This window comes from Aythya fuligula, chromosome 2, assembly GCF_009819795.1.
Source record: "Aythya fuligula isolate bAytFul2 chromosome 2, bAytFul2.pri, whole genome shotgun sequence".
In the NCBI taxonomy this organism is placed as follows: Eukaryota; Metazoa; Chordata; class Aves; order Anseriformes; family Anatidae; genus Aythya; species Aythya fuligula.
This window is the reverse complement of record NC_045560.1, coordinates 47,285,156-47,304,117: the sequence shown is the minus strand read 5'-3', so window position 1 is coordinate 47,304,117 and position 18,962 is coordinate 47,285,156. Positions and strand designations below refer to the sequence as shown.

Below are 18,962 nucleotides of genomic sequence, written 5' to 3'. Positions count from 1 at the left end.
AATATAATCTGGAGCATATGTTTTCGAGAAGAAACTGTTTTGCCATCCCTAAAAATCATTCATCCCTGCTAACTCTCTTGCTTATGTAGCCTGCACAGAGGATCTAGGAATTTAAATTATGACCATAAGAACTAAAAGAGCTATTTGATCATGTAGCCAGGCCTTCAATACACTACATTTGAAGATCCTTATTTCAGAGATTTTTGCTCCACTTAAGCTATGCAAAGGCATACCAGCAGCCCTCACCTCATAATTAGAGACTTTACCCTGATTTCTAGAAGAATATTCACAGCAATTTTATATCCGTTAGCCCTTGTGACAATTATATCATTTTTATTAAACATTTTTTCCCTGGTGTTAAGTTCTTCATTTCTTGTTATATATATACGGATATAAACATATTCTCCTTCTGTTGCTTGTCTTTGTTAAACTAAGCCACTTATTTTTAGTTTCTGCTTCAGCTCTCTCTGCCTATTTCAATCTGAGTTCACCTCTGCAGACTCAGAATCATCAGAAATATAGACAGCATTTTGTATAGTCACGGTAGGAGCAGATTCAATGGCATTAATAATTTGCTATCACAGGTATAGTCAGCTATATCCCGGATTCAATTATCACATTGGTGACTCACAGTCATCCTATGTTCGTCACTTCATACACATATGTACCCCTCTCGTCCTCATTCACAAGCTCATGTAGAAATCCTTGTCATTAGTCACTGAGTAAAACTGCCCTTGGTATTACTGTATTTTATTCACTTCTCCCTTTCTAAAGATTATATATTTTTTCTAGTTCAGTAATGAGATCTGCATTAGATGATGCCTAAGAAAACATGTCATTAGAAGCCTTCAGCAGGACACTTCACCTCTTTGTGCAGTGGTAATAAAACATAAATAAAATAAAATAAAATAAAATAAAATAAAATAAAATAAAATAAAATAAAATAAAATAAAATAAAATAAACTCTAGTGACTTCTACAAATAACCTCCTTATAGTTTCATACTTTATCTTGTCCTGGCCTTGTCAACTAGGAAGGCCAACCTGGGGTGCAACAAACATGGCATTGCTAGACAGTCAAGGGAAGTGATTGTCCTGATTGTCCTGCTCTACTCTGTGCTGGTGTGGCCTCACGTTGAGGACTGCATGCAGTTTTGGTTGCCACAGTATAGAAAATATATAAAACTGTTAGAGAGTGTCCAAAGGAGGGCTACAAAGATGGTGAAGGAGGGGAGAACATATAAAGAGCAGCTGTAGTCACTTGGTTTGTTCAGCCTGGAGGACACTGAGGGGAGACCTCATTGCAGTCTACAGCTTCCTCACAAGGCGGAGTGGAGAGGCAGGAGCTGATCTCTTCCTTCTGGTGACCACTGATAGGACCTGAGGAAATGGCTTGAAGCTGCAAAAGGGGAGGGCCAGGCTGGATAGCTGGATAACACGAGAAGGTTCTTCACCGAGAGGGCGGATGAGCACTAGAACAGGCTCCCCAGGGAGGTGGTCACAGCACCAAGCCTGACAGAGTTCAAGAAGTGTTTGGATAACGCTCTCAGGCACAGTCTGATTTTTTGTGTGGTCATCTGAGGATCCAGGAGCTGGACTTCATGACCCTCGTGGGTCCCTTCCAACTCTGGATATTCTATGATTCCTTTACCTCACCCTGTTACTCACCTATCCATTGTCTAGATAAATTTAAGGCCTACATCAAGAAAGAAAAAAAAAAAAAAGAGGTTTTTCATTGTGTTCTGAGAGTGGTTAAGTTCAAACAAGGATTCAAAGCATAAAGGAACTGCTTTTTTCGTCTGTCCAGGAAATGTCTGAGCAGACTCCACATAGCTGAAGCTGATCATTATTACTTGTAATTGCCTTTTTAATCTTTGTCAACAGAGTACGCTCAGTATTATTTTCCTGGTCAGATGACTGATAGCATGTTTTATAGTTTTTCAGGTTCTGTTCTGTGGAGCTCTCAACATGGTAGTTTTCATCAATTTTTGAATTGTTTGTATGCAGGTAGTGGAAAGTACTTAAAGAAAAAAGGTTTTACTGATTTCTTCTAACCATGATTACTTAGACAATACTTAGGTTTTTATCAAATTTAGCCAAAATTGAAAAAGTTATTGAAATGCTTCAGTGATATTTTATAATATCTGTGTATCAAGTAACAAGTAGTAAAAGCCATTTTTGATAAAGGTCCTTGGATGCTGTCTTAAAATACACTACATGAACATGAGTATTAATACTTTTCGTACTTGATCCTGGACATATTTTTCGTAAGCAGGACACAAAGTCCTTCATATTTAACTTGTTTAGATAAACTGGTTTGAGTTTGGTTTTATCCAGCCCCTGAAAGCTTTATTTGTCACATACGTAATGACTACCATTTTAAAAGTGTATAGCATTGTAATGAGCTCATTAAATAGGAGATTTTAGGTCTCTGTTCTCTGTGGCTGAACAATTACCAAAATACATTAGCAATTAAAAGTGCAACCAACATGCAGGTCAAGGTTCCTGAGCTGATAGGTCATAGCATAACAAGATAGCCCCAAGTCAAATTCAAAGAAGTGTGTGAGTAAGCAACCATTACCATTACCATAAGCACTTAGAACATAATGAAGTTTAAGCAGTCAGTACAGATTTACAGATTACCATAATTATGCCAAATAGTTTTTTTTTTTTTTTTTTTTTAAGGAACAGTCCCACTGCAGTGCAACCGTGGTAGCATTTGGCCCTTATGGAACAGAATGGCACTAAAAGATAAATGGGAACAGTCAAAAATAATATTTCAAAATGAGAGCAAAGTACACATTAGAAAAAACCTTGAGTACATGATATAAAACAGGACAGAGAAAGTATCATAAAAATGCATTTCCTATGCAAACCTTAATCTTGCTCAAGTAAGTATTCCTCACAAACTAACCTCATTTAAGGGTTACTATGACTTTTCCGTGCTAAGGATGTTCTCTCTGTATGTAATATTCCATACAGAATACAAACATAAAGAAACACAGCTGAAGAATATTACATACTAGAGTTATTGTATATACAAATGAATCAAACAGGTCAGAAATAATTGCAAGTAGAATTATCAGTAATCACCTGACTAATAGGGTTGTTTTGACTCAGTAGATTGCTTGAGGTCTAACATTCCAGCTGATTTTACACTACAAATTTATGAAGTATTTTTGGAGTAAGAAAACAAAGCAGAATTTACTTTCTATTAAAGTTATATATTACAATTACTCCAGAATTAGAATGACCTTCACTGACAGATAATGAAAGCAATTTTTCTAGCTTAATTTTTTCAAATACCAAACTATATACCAGTAACATGGGAAGAACTGACTGAAATAAATAAATGCCAAGAAATGCTGAGTTAACTCATTTCGCTCTATGAATTTTAGAAAAAATGTTTCCTTTGACCTTTACTTTAACATGATAAATGAATTAAAACAAAGGTCTCCATCTGAGAATGTTTCAGCTTTTGCTCATACAGATAAAGAACTGCAAAGAAATGGATTACTAGTAATACAAGGAAATGGTTGTTCTGGTGTCAAGATAAATTGCACAATTACCAAAGCCTGAACACACAACAGAAAAAGTTGTCCTTGATTCACTCCTATTGTTCAAGAAAAAGGAGAAGATGAAGAAATAGCTTGATGAATCCCTATTGGAGGTTGACACTGAAAATTTCCTTCTAATACAAGGACATAGTACACTTGGACAGGTACACTCTTTGCTGGGTTAAAAACTGGCTGGATGCCCAGGCCCAGAAAGTGGTGGTGAATGGAGTGAAATCCAGCTGGTGACCAGTCATGAGTGATGTTCCCCAGGGGTTGGTGTTGTGGCCCATCCTCTTTAATACCTTTATTGATGATTTGGATGAGGGAATTGAGTGCACCCTCAGCTTGTTTGCAGAGGACATGAAATTGGGGGGAAGTGTTGTTCTGCCAGAGGGTAGGAAGGCCCTGCAGAGAGACCAGGACAGGTAGGATCAATGGGCAGAGGCCAATGGGATGAGGTTCAACATGGCTAAGTGCCAGGTCCCTGTACTTTGGCCATAACAACCAGTGCTACAGGCCTGCAGCAGAGTGACTGGAAAGATATTGGTCAATGGTCACCAGAACATGAGCTGGCAGTGTGCCCAGGTGACCAAGAAGGCCAACAGCATCCTGGCTTGGATCAGAAGCAGTGTAGCCGGAAGGACTAGGGAGATGATCACCCCCCTGTACTCTGCTCTGGTGAGGCCGCACCTTGAGTACTGTGTTCAGTTTTGGGCTCCTCACTACAAGAAGGACATCGAGGCCCTGGATCATGTCCAGAGAAGGCCTAAGAAGCTGATGAAGGGTCTGGAACACAAGTCCTATGAGGAATGGCTGAGGGAACTGGGGTTGTTTAGTCTGGAGAAGAGGATGCTCAGGGTAGACCTCATTGTTCTCTACAAGTACCTGAAAGGAAGTTGTGTGAAGCTGGAGGTCGGCCTCTTCTCACAGATAACTAGCAATAGGACAAGAGGGAATAGCCTCAAGTTGTGCTGGGGGAGGTTTATTTTTGAAATTAGCAGATATTTCTTCTCGGAAAGAGTGGTCAAGTATTGGAACGAGTTGCCCAGGGAGGTGGTGGAGTCCTGGGGGGTGTTTAAGGAAAGATTAGATGTGGTGTTTAGGTACATGGTTTACTGGATGATGTTAGTAGATGTTGGATGAGATGATCTTGGAGGTCTTTTCTAACTTAAAGATTCCATGATTCTGTGACTTCCTGTACTTCCCCAGCACTGCTCCTAATATAGGGACTTACTGTTCTCTCCAGCACTGCATCATGTAAGGACATGGCATGCTGCCTGTTAGGAAAGACATGAAGGATGTAATTAAAGACCAAGGGGCCAAGGGGAATAGCTATGAAGAGTGCTCCAAATCATAGGATAAGTAAGCACCTTTCTTTGAGCCCTGGTAGATTGCCTTGCTTCCTGCCCCTCACATTTCACCATGGCAAGATTATAATTAGTACAACTGGAATAACATGGGATTACAGTAGAAGTATTCCTGGTTACATTAGAAAACTAAATAAAATTAAGGATACCCACATTTAGTACTGATGACCACCAAAAAACAAACAAACAAACAAAAAAAAACCACATATATCAAGAAGCTTGTCTTTAAAACTGAAAATAAACTTGATCTGAGAAAGGTAAAGAAAATATGCCTGGCTAGTTTCCACTGAAAGCAAACACTCTACTGTGGACCCAGCAAGGCTTCAAAGGGCAGTCTTATATTGGAGAAAGATTCCAACAGCTCAATAAAACAAGAGTTTCATGATTATGACTCAGGTATAATTTCAGAAATTTACATATGTTGTTTATATATGTTGTGAATTTCGTAGATCTCAGCTTTTCTAGAGGAGATTATTTTTTCCTAATGCTGGAATCAGTTTTAGGAGAAAACACTGCCTATTGACATAAACTGTACTGAATGATAAATAAAATGTCATGTCTTTTAGTCATATTCCTAACTAATAAGCAGTTCCCAAATTATGGAGCTGTTTACCAAGCTTCTTTCAACCCCTAGTTAGAGACACTTTGTTTTGGGGACCACAGTGTGAGCACTCTTAGTAGTGACTGTTGGCTGTTGTACTACATCAGTGGACAACATGCATAAAACATTTAGCACATGCACATATAGACAAGATTCTACTTGTCTACTTTTCAACACTTCAGGTTCCTCAATTATGTGCATGCTACACAAGGTAGTAATGGAAAAATATAGCTATAGAACATTCATCCTTACTTTTAGGTAGGTCTTTCCTGACATAAGAGTTTCATACAAAAGTTGTGTTTCTACCTATAATTCTAAGGTTTACCTTGGAGTGGTTTTAATCTTTCCTTCTAAATCACAATAAGCAGAAGGAAAACTTCATACTTCCTCATGCTGTTTTTACATCCTCATACTTCCAAACATCAACAGCATTATTGAAGTGAACATGCCTTGGAAACTACACTTTTTAATAAGGTAAACTGTGTAGTATTCCTTAGGAAAGACTGAAGCAGTAAGATGTTTTACTGAGTGCTTAAAATGAATAGTTTTATCTCAGAGTAAAAACCTGTATCTTTCACTTAATTACCTTTTTCTTCAGTACAAACATTCAAGACTTGAAAACAAAATGTACTTCTGTTACTGAAACAGTTAGGAACATAAGGTTGTAAATAAGATTAATGTATTATATACTAATGAATTGCCACTCCCATTCACTCCATGATGAATGTGACAGCTCTTTTTTAGACTCTCATGTGAAGTGTAATAACCTCATCTGAGACCAGAGAATGTCTGAAAGTTGATTGAATTAACTTGTGTGGGTGTGGGCGAGGTGAATTACAAGAAATCTATCAATGATTGACTTTAATGCCATATCTATCAGACTGTGAAGAAAAAAAAAAAAAAAAAAAAAAAAAGGTGTTGTTTCAGGATTTGCTGTGGTTTTTATTTCTAATAAAGCTATTGGAAGAATGAGGAGTGCTTTTTTTTTTCTTTTTCCCTAAATATTATCCAGAAAAAAAAAGTAACAAAATGATCCCTCTGTTTCCAGACACTTTTACCTCATCACAGCAATGTTAGTTTTGCAAAATTGCAGGGCATGAGTTTCAGGTTGTGTTGTGGATGCTAGACAACCACCCAAACAAATGACCTGAGTGAGCTGCCATCTTCCTTGTTTTACGTCTTTCACTCTTCTTGTCTTGAATTGTAAGAGTTTGCTACATTAGAGGTTGTGGAACACAGAAGTAGAATAAAAGTAGATATTAAAATAGAAAAACACTTTAAATTTTCTGTGACTATGGAAAAAAATGTGCTGCACCATAATTAAAAACAAACAAACAAAAAACAACAACTGTTAGATATAATCATGCACAAATGAGCAGCAATGCACCAACTGGCAAGTATACATGTACAATCCCACTTTAAAAGGCCCAGGTAAAATTAAGATCTGTAAGATTATTGGAAACAGATAGAAAGGTGGCTCTCTGATTTGAAGGAATACTTAGCACAGCACTGAAAAGAACAGAGTGATGTTGCCTATTCATTTAACCTATTAAATGTCTTGTTGGGAAAAAATAAGCCTTGCTATGCATGTTCATTTTACACCTCTAAAATGTAGTATCCTCTAAGATATACTGCAATCCACAGGCAACCATGTAGAGACACTGAATAAGTCCCCCCAAAGACAGATTTTCCAAAAGAAGAAGCTGCCCTCTTGAAGCCCTATAGAGCAGAGTCTAAAACAATAATATATTGCCAATTCCTGGTAAGAGGCTATGACTAATAGACATATTTATAGAAATGTCAGGCAGTATAAAAACATCCTTTCAATGAATGAAAAACATTAACAGAAAACCTTCTGGACGACAGCCAAATACTTATCTTCTTTATGATAACAAAGAACATAAATTAAAAATTAAGAAATTAATTAATATGCTAATTTGTTAGACATTGAATATAACGTTGTGTGTATTTTCTACTCTTTTCATGTTCCCTCAGAGAATCACAGAATGGTTAAACTTGGAAGGATCTCTGGAGGTCATCTGGTTCAACCCCTCTGCTCAAGCAAAACCACCTGGAGCTGCTTCCCCAGGACCATGTCCAGATGACTTTTGAATAGCTCCAAGGACGGAGACTCACAACCTGTCTGGGAACTTCTGCCATTACTCAGTCTTTCAATGCACACTAAAGAAATGCTTCCTCATGTTTAGACAGAACCTCTTGTTTTCCAGTCTGTGCCCATTATCTCTAGTACTGTCACTAGACACCACTGTAAAGAGCCTGGCTCTGTCCTCATTTCACCCTCTCTTCAGATATTTATATATGATGACAAGATGCCCCCTGAGCCTTCTCTTCTCTAGACTAAATAGTCCTAGCTCTCTCCACCTTTCCTTATAGGAGAAATGATCCAGTTTCTTGATCATCTTTGTGGTCCCACTCTGCGTTGGACTCTCTCCAATAACTCCACGTCTCTTTCTTACTGGGGAGCCAAGAACAGAGTACTTGTGGGATACCTTCACTAGTGCTGAGTAGAGGGGAAGTATCACCTCCTTTGACCTGCTTCCAGCACTTTGCCTCCTTTGTGGCAAGTGCACATTGCCAGCTCTTGTTCAGCTTGGTGTCCAGGTCCTTTTCTTCCAAGCTGTTTTCCAGCTGGGTGTCTCCCAGCTCATAATGGTGCCTGTGGTTGTTTGCAATTCTTCATGTTGAACTGCATGAGACTCCTGTCAGCCCATTATCTCCAGCCTGCTGACTTGCCTCTGAATGGCAGCCCAACTCTCCCCCCTCAAAATCTAATTCCATCATTTTTATGCAACATACATAATAGCACTCTCATCTGTAGCTTCCATCCTGCCCCTTCTCCCACAGTGTTCTATTAGTGAATGCAGAATGACTACTTCTATTTTCAGGTATTGGAAGGAGAAAACCCACAGACTCATCTATTTAAAAACCCTGCTTTTGCATAGATCTTTCAGAATAGCTTCAGCTTTCTTCTTCCACGAACAAATATTATATATTTGTATCTTAATTAAAAGTGTTTCCACCTGAGGTCTTGTATTCCATCTTGGCTCTTTCTTGTCAGCCTGTAATTTCAGTATTTATGACTTTACAGTGCTTTACATAGCAGCCAGTTGGGTATCAAGTCCCTCCTTTCATGGGGGTGAACACTCTGTAAGCTGTTTTACAAAAGGAATTAAATTATTACAAAACAGCCAACCAACCATGCTCTGCAGTTTAAAAAGACTTTTAAAAGACAGTAATTCTAAATGGGTGCTAATTCTTAACTAGATAAATAATAATTAGAGCCCTTAGTTCTTTGGGACAGTAATTTAACTGAACTACTATAGAAAGATGAGCAGAACCACAATCTGCTGAAAAAAAAAAAAAGTCTTCAATAATTTGGACACAGCACTTCACCTTGCAATAGAAAGAAGATACAGAACAACTCAGTTATCAATTATCCCATTACTTCACAGTAATTAAGACACAGTAATTAAAATAGGGGGAAAGAAGTGTTGGGTCTCAGTTGTGGTGATGAAACTCACTGACTTCTGATAGTCTTCTGGTGATATGACTCAAAACTGGAAATACCACTTTCTTACTGCTGGATCCAAGTAGTAAATAAATCATAAATCATAATAAATGAGGATTTTCAATATCAGCTTCCCTACTAAGCATCTCTAACACACTAACTACAAAAAAAAAAAATACACAAAGGTGACCTCACAAAGCCTTTCACATGAAGAATTTTTGTATATCTAAAAGGGCTTGCTACTTGCAGTTAATACTTGCAGGCCTATGGTCTGCTGCATTACCACGAGAGATTTACAATTGCTTTGGGGTTTGGTAGACCACCCTTAGCAATAAGTGGCCATAGCTCCGAAGACAGTAAATCAATGGTTTCAACAAACCTAAAACGACGGGTATTAAAAGGATTCCATTGTTCCACAGAGAATGCAAAGCACTTTGCACACAGATGCTTGAAAGTAATTGATGGCAGAGGTCTTTTCCTTAGGTATGCATGCCTGAACTGTATTCGTTCAGGGTCATTCTCAAAATGGACATTGTTTTCTTATGTAACTCATACAAGGTTGCCACTGTACATTTGCTATTCGGGAGATGTAATCTGAATCTTGTCGAATTATACTGTTCTGTTATCTTCTTCCTTACTCTAAATAATTAAGACATGAGACTCACAACACTTAGAGGAGAGAGAGAAGGAAAGAGGGGGGAGGAGGAAGAAGGATGTGTGTTTCAGGGAGGCAAAAAGGACAGGAAAAGGATGAATAAGGTACAAGTGTAAAATGGAAAAAATGTGGAAATAGGCATCCATTTACAAATCATGGCTTACACAATTGTTCTTAGAACTAGAATGCTAAGCTATTATTCTATGATGTAAATGTTCTTTTCAGCCACCTGAAATGTTGTGTAAAAAGGGTAATTCCTTAGACGGATTTTACAACTACTTAATTTTTAGCTCACATGCATTCTAAACAGAACATTGCAAGAGGAAGTAGAGCAATCTTACTTAATTGAAGGCATCCCAGTTATTTGACACTGTTGCCAGCACAAATTTATAATATTTCTATCTAATTGCTTTGCCATTTTAAGATAGCTAATGAAAGGGTATATCAGGAAGAAAATTTATGTGCTTCCTTTAAAAGTATGACAACCTATTTCAACTTCTACTGAGATCACAATAAAGCAATCCATACATTAGAAGTTATATTTTCCTTGCTATGTTTTTCTGGATACGGGGGAAGGTAGCCTTACTTCCTCATTCCTGTTCAAAGTCATCCACTCTCCCACCATTTCTCACACTTGCTTATCTGATCCACATTGAGCAAGCTCAGGGGGCTAAATAGACAGAAATACTAGCTCCAAAATAGAAAATTATGAGTGGGGTGTTGGAGGGTGCCACAGCAGGTCACAAGCAAACCAGAAGGTTCCTAAAGTGCTCTTTCTGGATATGGGGGAAAGCAGCCAAGATCAGTCTTCCTAGTCAGAATGCAAAGTCCTTTCTCATATTATCACTTGCTTACAAAACAGCTTTTTAAAAAGCTCTGCAAGCATGACAAGGCCAGTAATCTTGCTGTGCAGAGTTCTGCAATATCCTCACTATTTGAGTCTCTCACTGCATTTTCAGCTAAATATTTACAATAAAGTTCTGTTAAGCAAACTTTAACATTTCTTCCTAAAAATGGTATTTACAAGAGATGAGCACACGGAATTGCCAGTGGAGGACCTATTCTCATATTTTTGATTTAATTAAAAGAATAAATCGCTTATCTAAGTAAATTAAGTTTTCCCTTCCACTAAACAGCCAGGAGGAGAATTCAGAGTCAAATGGGCTTTTGTTTTTGACAATTTGCTTTAGAGGTAAGAATATTGATTTCTTTAAAGAAAATGTTGCCCTGAGAGTTTTAATTAGGTGGGTTGTTAGACCTGCATTTCACAGTTTCTTCCCTAGCCCATCCCAACATGCTTAAAATTCTCCACAGGAATGTTGGTGTTATCAAAATAACTTCTTTCTCAGGTAAGTGTGAAACATACAAAGGGACCAGGACATGCAGAAACTGGAGCATTTTTACTTATTTGATCCACATTGATCAAGTTCAGGGGGCTAAATGGGCAGAAAAACTAACTCCAAAATAGAAAGGATGAGTGGAGTGTTGGAGGGTGCCATAGCAAACCAGGGGTTTCCTACGGTACTTTGATGATAGCTTCCTCTCCAAGTGATACAGAAGCCAATGAGAAGTGCTTTGCTGGACTAACTCACCAACTCACCAACAAGCAACTTTTGGGAAATTTCAAGGTCAAACGCTGCCTTGGCTGCAGTGACTATGAGATGGTGAAGTTCAGGATCCCAAGGGGAGGAGCCCTGATGGGATTCGCCCAAGAATGCTGAGGGAGCTGGTAGATGCCATAGCGGGACCACTTTATCTCTCAGATGGGTACTACTAGTTGTGCAAACATGGGACAGAGTGATGAAGAAAATTGAAACAGCATTTTCACAGTAGCAATTAGCTTAAGCTTACCAAAATGGCCAGAGATAATTACAGTGATGAGCACTCTTTGTGTAGACCTGTCCTGATTAGACCAGTGAGGTCCATAGTCTAGGTGGCAGAGGTGAAGGCAGTAAATGTTGTTATTCAGTTTTATGAATTGTTATTCAGTTTTATATGTTTTGGGTTTATTTAAATTGTTATTATTCTGGGATAAACAATTAACTGTCCTTTGGAAAAATATTATAGTAGTCCAAAGGATATAAACCATGATCTTATAAGTTACCCAACCTAACCACCAATGAAATATAAATACACATTCTCTCTGTCTCCTAGCATTTTGAAAATACTAGCATTAGTAGCATGCGGTGGCTATCCCCAGCTATAACATACCTCTCTCCCCTCCCCTTATTTTTATCCAAATAACTGTGGATTAAGGTATATTAAGGTATCTTCTATGTTTCTGTTTCCTAAATGATTATTTTCAAGTAATTTTGAAGTAATCTACCAAAGATCTACTAAAGATACAAAGAAATAGGAGAGTACATTAAGTGAACTAAAAAAGCTTGTGCAAGGCTGGTCAGTATGTATACGTCTTTAATCTTAAATTAGAACTATACTGAAAAGTATGTCAATTAAAAGAATCTTACATTCCGTAACATCGTAGTTACAGTAGGAAAAAACCTAGTCTATAATATGAACACATACATGTACCTATGTGTGTCTGGTTTTCTTTCATTACTATTGCTTGTTCCATTTGGAGAACTGAGGTACAAGTATGTGGATGCCTAGTGGAAGAAGTCCACTGGGAGGGTTCTCAGATGAACCTCATGTACCTTCTTCATGAAGATAAGATATTTTTCAGACTTAGCTTTACAGATTTAAGTTGTTTATTGGCCTTATCCCATAAGGATACTCATTTGTAGTGATAAGAAAGCCTATCAAAAGAGGAAATAAAGATAATTAGGTGGAACACTGTGTACCTTAGAATAGTGTTGTAACATTTCAAATGAAGATGGTCAAATCAAATCAATTATAATATGCAAAACAGTACAATATGATATATCAGAAGCTTTGTACTAGTAACACAAAAATTAGTTGATTTCCTGTAGTGCATGAAAGCCAACAGTATGAAGACTGTTCTTCCAGTTTTATTTGTGGCAATACTTAAGATTCATTCTTCACATTAAAATTATAAAAAGGGAAACAAGAATACATCTTCTTTCACACCAAACCCAGAACACTCAGGACTTTTTTGTGTATTTGATATGCTTATGAGATTTCACATAAAATAGTTTCTGATGCAGAACACTTTGACAGCACTAAATTTACTTTCTGTACACCACAGGAATAACAAGTCCCAGAAGAGCCACAAGTATTTATTATTAAAGGAGCCCTCCATCAAGCCTTATAGCATTATAAAGTGAACCATTCCTTTTAGGGAAAATGAAACAAAAGAAACAGAAAATTTGAGATTATTGTAATGCAAACAAAGGCAAAAGTATTCTCATATTCCTTTCACCCCCAGTTTGCAATTCCCAGAAGACTTTTTGCTAACCCAATTGCCAGTCAGCACTTCACCAGTAATGTATCTCTCTCATCCTCTGTAGCCATGGAGATGTGAGCTTTCATGTATAAGAACTACTCCCCCTACTGAAATATCCAGAACAAAAACAGCATTTTAACTCCACTACGTTTGCCCTCCTTCAGGTATAAATCAAGAGACACAGAGGCAGACATTCTATATTTTCTTCCCCAGCTCTTTTCTGTCTGCTTTTTAAATTTATAGATCTTCTTGGTCCTGCATAACATTTTTGACCTTCAAAATCTTGTGATAAATTTCTGGCATACTTTCTAGAATCCTTGACACACCCAGGCAAGTAAAAGGCCGACAGATTTTGATTTCCCTTTCTCATTGACTTATATGAACAATTTTATACTTTCTGCATCAATCAGCTGTTGAGCACTGAGTGTACATTTCTGATCATCTGCATCTTATTTGTGACTGGGGGGGAAATCAGGGTCATTCATAGGGCCTCAATGGAATACAGCAGTTGTCCACTGCTTCTTCAAAGACAATGTACAAGGCTGTACAGACTTGTAATTACAAATGTGAAGAAAAAAAAAAAAAAAAAAAAAAAAAAAAGTATGAGGCTTGAGCGTTTGGGGAGGGAAAATGATGGATACACTACTTACTAGTAAATAACATGCTCTGCTTAACTATGAAATAAATGCAAATAATTTAAAAATAAAACTAGCAACATTCAGCTTCTGAACTCCAAGAACACTTAGTGCTTTATCAAGCACTTATAGGCATACTGAGGATTTCACAGTAAAATGGCTCATCTTAATCCAGGCTAATCATAATCCAGGCCATTGCAATTTAAATATAGAACAATCTAACAGTCCTGTTAGCTGCATTGGGTTTCTGCCACAGAACTGCTACAGCTGTGCAGGACTAATGTTATTCTGTGTAACTTTGTTACATATAGAAAGCAGCAAAACATTAATAACACAGAGAGCAAATGCTAATTTAGAAGAGTATCTCAAAAAGAAGGTTCAAACAAACAACCTGTGTATTAGCTTAATTAGCACAAATTTACAGTGACTCAGCAATGTCACTAGTTTTTCCTGTATCTGGTTCCCCCAGTTTTCTACTTGGTATAACCAATCAGTAAGAGTCAATTAAATCAAAGCTGTATTTTTATGTAATCTAGATAATGTAGCAATCATCTGTAATATTTGATAGGTGTAATTCAACAGTGATTCAAATGAGGATATTTGGCTTATGTGTATATGGGTAAGCAACAGAAACCTAAGATGCAAGTATCACTAAAAAAATGCTTAACAATAGAGCCTTTACATAACTTTCTCTTCATTTTAAAAAAGTTTCTTTTGGGTTATTTGGATGGGACACAGCATTTTCCATCCAAGCCTGACTGCATTTAGCTTATGCTCTACAGCATACCTGACCTGTTTATATCTTTCATTCTGTGTGATTTGCAAAATCTATGGTATATAATTCTGGTATCTCAGATTAGTATTAACAATACAAGTACAGTAAATTAGCATGATTTTCAGCTGATCTTGCCTTCTGAGTTGAGAATTATTTTAGGAATTATTTACTGAAACTTGAAAATGACAGTGAAAGTATCAGCCAAACTGACAGTGGTCTAGTTTTAGATACAAAAGATAAATGGCCTTTGACCAGTGATTGGACCCAACAGAATGACATGAAACTGCATGAGGGGATATTCACACTGGATATTAGAAACAGGTGAGAGTGTGGATGGGCACTGGAACAGGTTCCCCAGGGGAGTGGTCACAGCACCAAGCCTGACAGAGTTCAAGAAGCACTTGGACACCACTCTCAGACATATGGTTTAATTTTTAGGTAGTAATGTGTGGAGCCAGGAGTTGGAGTCAATGATCCTTGTGGGTCGCTTCCAACTCCAGATAGTCTATGGTTCTGTGACTGAAGATAACAGCATCATGTAAATAAAATATGTTCCAATTAGCCACTTTTCCAGTTCAGCAAACAACACTGTTAGTATAAGATTGCTTTTGGAGCTCTTCCAGCGTACAGAACACAAGAGTTACACAATTCATATAAATTTACTCATACTACATTTGAATTAGTCTACATCCTTGCTTTTCAATTACTCTATTTTCTTGAAGAAAATTATAAGTATTCTAAGGTTTCTATTGCAACAGATGACCTGATAATAGCTGATAATAAACTTTCTTATTCTCTTTCACTACTTCAACAATGCTCCGCAAAACAGAGAAAGTTACGCCCATACGTGGGATTTACAGTCTTTGTTTGTGATGACAATAGCTAATACAACTACCAATTAAAATTAGGAGGATAGCATATTGTCAACTGGAATAGGCATTGTATAAGCAGTTAGGCTCTATTCTTGTTTCATGTCTGTAAAAAGTTTTTCCCGAGAGCAACAGTAATGCAAGGTTTCAAAGCATGCAAGGATTTGCAAGGAGTCAGATACAGAAGCCAGAGTCCTAGGCATTGAAAATGAACTACTTCACCGACTGGGAAAGGTGAAAATTACACTGCTAAGCACTATGTTCAGGCAGTATTATGAAATCAGAACAGAGTACAGTAAACCCCCTGCAAAGGGGTGAGTGGACTTATGATAAACTTTCTTCATTTACACTGGTGGTAGATGGGAAAAAGGGGAAGGAGGAGGACGTATGCATTAATTAATATATAACGTGGGACTCACCGATTTTGGCCAAGCTGGCCACAAGGATCCAGAGAATAATGACATAAGTGTCCTTGACGTGATCCCATTTGAAAGAGACGATCTCAAAGCTGGTCTGGTTGTGTTTTGGAGGGCTTTCTGAGCTTCTCTCTCCTAGCGCCGCTGGGAGAGCCATGAGCCCAAGGAGCAACCCCACACTAGATACCTGTCTCATCTCCAAGTCACACAACAAAATCCCGTTTCCTCTTCCCGGAGAAATCCCGCCTCTTCGGAGGTCCTTGTGGGCGAGGTCCTTGTGGGAGAGGTCCTTGTCTCCCCCCCAGAGAAGCTGTCGCAGGGACTGCGGAGCGGGGGACACCGGTGCGTTGAGCCCGCAGCGGCGCGGGTGCTCCCCAGCCACCGGCCGGCTCGGGTCCTGCTCAGCGAGGAGCGGCCAAGGAGGGGTCAGGGGCTCCGTGCATAGGCAGATACTTCGAGCTGGGATCCCGCTGCTTGCCCCGAGCTGCCTATATCAAACTGCTCCCGAAATGTCGGGGGCGGAGCTTTCCTGACAGTGGGCAGGTAGCGATGATACTCCCGACCGGGCACCCCTAGAGACCGGCTGGGGAGCTCCGCTCTGCGGGGACGGTGACAGCAGGCTGTGGGTTGTGCCAGCCGTCCCGGCTCGGCTCTGAGCACACGGGGCTTGGAAGGAAGTGACCTTGAGTTTCTGGTGCTAGGGGCCAAGGCTAGGGCGCTCCCGCAGACACGTCCAAGGCGGAGCCCGGGATCCGTGCTCAGCTCGGGTATGGATAAGCAGGGGACAGATCCACGAGTCTCCGCTCGGGTGACTGCGATGCGCAGCGAAACGAGGTAGCCTCTCCGCCAGACCCACTGCTCCAGCCGATTGCCACAAAGGGAATGCACATTTTTCCAAATTGCGTTAGGATTTGTCTTGCTGAGCTCTGACAATACAGCAGATTTCACAAGCCAGCTTTTACCTCTGTCCACCAGAAAGCCCCTCTCCCAACGGTGATCGGGGAAACTACAAGGTCTGGGGTTTTCATTTAGATCTGCTTGCAGCTCTTCGTTAAGATGTGGTAGTTTACAAAGGTCCTGTGTCTTCTTTTCGTGTCCTTTTTTTTTTTTTTCTTTTGGTTACAACATAAAATCTTTTAGAAGGTTGTCACCTCTCCCCCCAACCCTTCCTTCTTGCTGATAAACGTTCACCTGATATCCTGGACAGAGTATACTGTATGCTGTAGGCAGGTGGAGCCACGATAATCATCACTCTGAAGTAAAAAGGCAGCAAAGCAGCATGTTCCCAGCAAACTGAACCTTCCTACTCACTGCAGCAGCAGCTCTACCCTCTGCTATGTGCTCTGAAGCAACCCAACTGCCATGTGCAGTCCACCACTTTGTGGAAAAAGGTTACCTGCTTGTTTTACATATACGACAGCTGTTTTTATCAGGCGTTCAAAAATGAATGTGATAAGCTCCCCTTTAAAATGTTCAGAAGATGAAGATGTGGCAGAAGATAAAGAAGTTATTTTGATCATTTCAGTCATTGGGTAGAAAAGCAAAGTACTTTTTGTAAGTCTAAGTGGGTTATGCTAAAACAGTCTATAAATCAACTAACCCATAAATTAAAACTAATTTGCATTGAATGTCATTGTTACAAAGGGTGTATTTCATTAATACATAATCTTATTTAGCAGAGGAACTCAAGGAGTGAACTTCTCATCTGAAGATTCAGTTTTTATCTCAAAGCAAGTACAGGCCTTGCATTGGACCCTCTCTTCAAATGGTGAAACAGTGTTTTGTGTGTGTGTTTGTTTGTCTGTTTTCCTTGCTTCTTCTTTACTTAAAGGAAAGGAAATTATGTAGGATATTTTAGTCTAGGAGATATTTCAGTTTAGAAAGATAGAATATGCAGCTCTTTTCATGAAACATTTAGCTCTTTTATTTGCCAGCAAAATAGTTTCTTTACATTTAGGAAATATTGTAGACAAAGATCTGTCAGTGTCCAAGAACTAAAATCCTATCTATACATTTTTTATCTCTTTTAAGGATCAGTTAGGTACTCAAATGTCCTTTAGAGTCTGGGCCCAAGTTTTTTTCAAGGTTCTACAAAGGCCTTTGGTACACTACCATTATAGAAACTGATCTAGAGTTATAGTATGTAGTTGCTGATTATCTCTGTAACTGTTGCTGAGACCTTGGGTTAGTAGTAGTTCCTAACTGTTAAAGTCCATTCTATTTGCTGATATTAGGAGAAAATAAGCAAACTGTCAGCAGTGCTTTTATTATCCCAACATATTCCAAGTACCATTATTTTAGCTGCAGCTGATAAATGGGAACCACAAATGCTGTGTCCCTTCTTATATATGTTTCTTCCCAAATCTAGTTCCAAATAATAACTGGGTTATAAATAAACCTTATTATGAAATATTGAAGCTAACCCATGTTGCTGGGACAACTGGGACATAGATCAAGAATACTGTGCTAGAAAATATGAGACAACCTTCTCCAGTGGACCTTTTCCACAGTGGAGGTTGACACTTCATGAGGATAAGCTTGCCTTGATTGCCTCTAGGTACAGTACCTCCTCTGGCAATTGTAGTAGCACAGTAACCAAGTTAAATCAGAGTGCTCAATTTGCTGGTGAAAGTAAAGAATATTAGCAAATGGGAAAAATAATGGAAATACTGTCTTAGCACAGACAAGCTAATGTTAGTCTGCTCATCAGTTGAATGTATAATGCCCAGCAATATTCCTTAAAGGAAAGTTGCGAGAATTTTAGGATTTGTAAAGGTCTTTGAAAGCCTTGGTCCTGTCACAGAAGTACACAATTTTGATTATTGTAAGATCTTCTCAAAACACAGTTTACAGCACTGGTAAAATGCCAGCATTGTGTTTTTGTTTAACAATAAGCTCATGATTCAAGGTGTATTTGTGACATTTGTTCTATCACCCAACTAGATATGGATATATTTTTTTAAGTAGGCTGGATGTCAAATGACTGTGTGTATTGTAGAATTCTTGTGCAATTTGTTAGAACAACACAGAGGGGGCCAAGAAAGGAACCAGCAATCATGTCACCTGTAGGTATATGAATACATGCTGAAATGGCAGTCCATATGTATATTCACATATGAATGGATAGCTGTAGATGAATACATTTGTGTTTATATATTTATTCATAGATTCAATATTCCTGAAATTTCTGTGGGAG

At 38.6% G+C, this 18,962-nt stretch overlaps 1 protein-coding gene across 1 annotated transcript in view; it reads right to left on the bottom strand.

Moving 5' to 3' along the window:
- The window catches only part of SLC9A3 (solute carrier family 9 member A3), a 45,650-nt gene extending 29,688 nt beyond the window's left edge, over window positions 1–15,962 (bottom strand). Inside the window, exon 1 of the mRNA XM_032182456.1 lies at window positions 15,770–15,962. Within this exon, the coding sequence (XP_032038347.1) occupies window positions 15,770–15,962 (193 nt within the window). The remainder of the gene's footprint in view (window positions 1–15,769) is intronic.
- Between the last annotated feature and the right edge of the window lie 3,000 nt (window positions 15,963–18,962).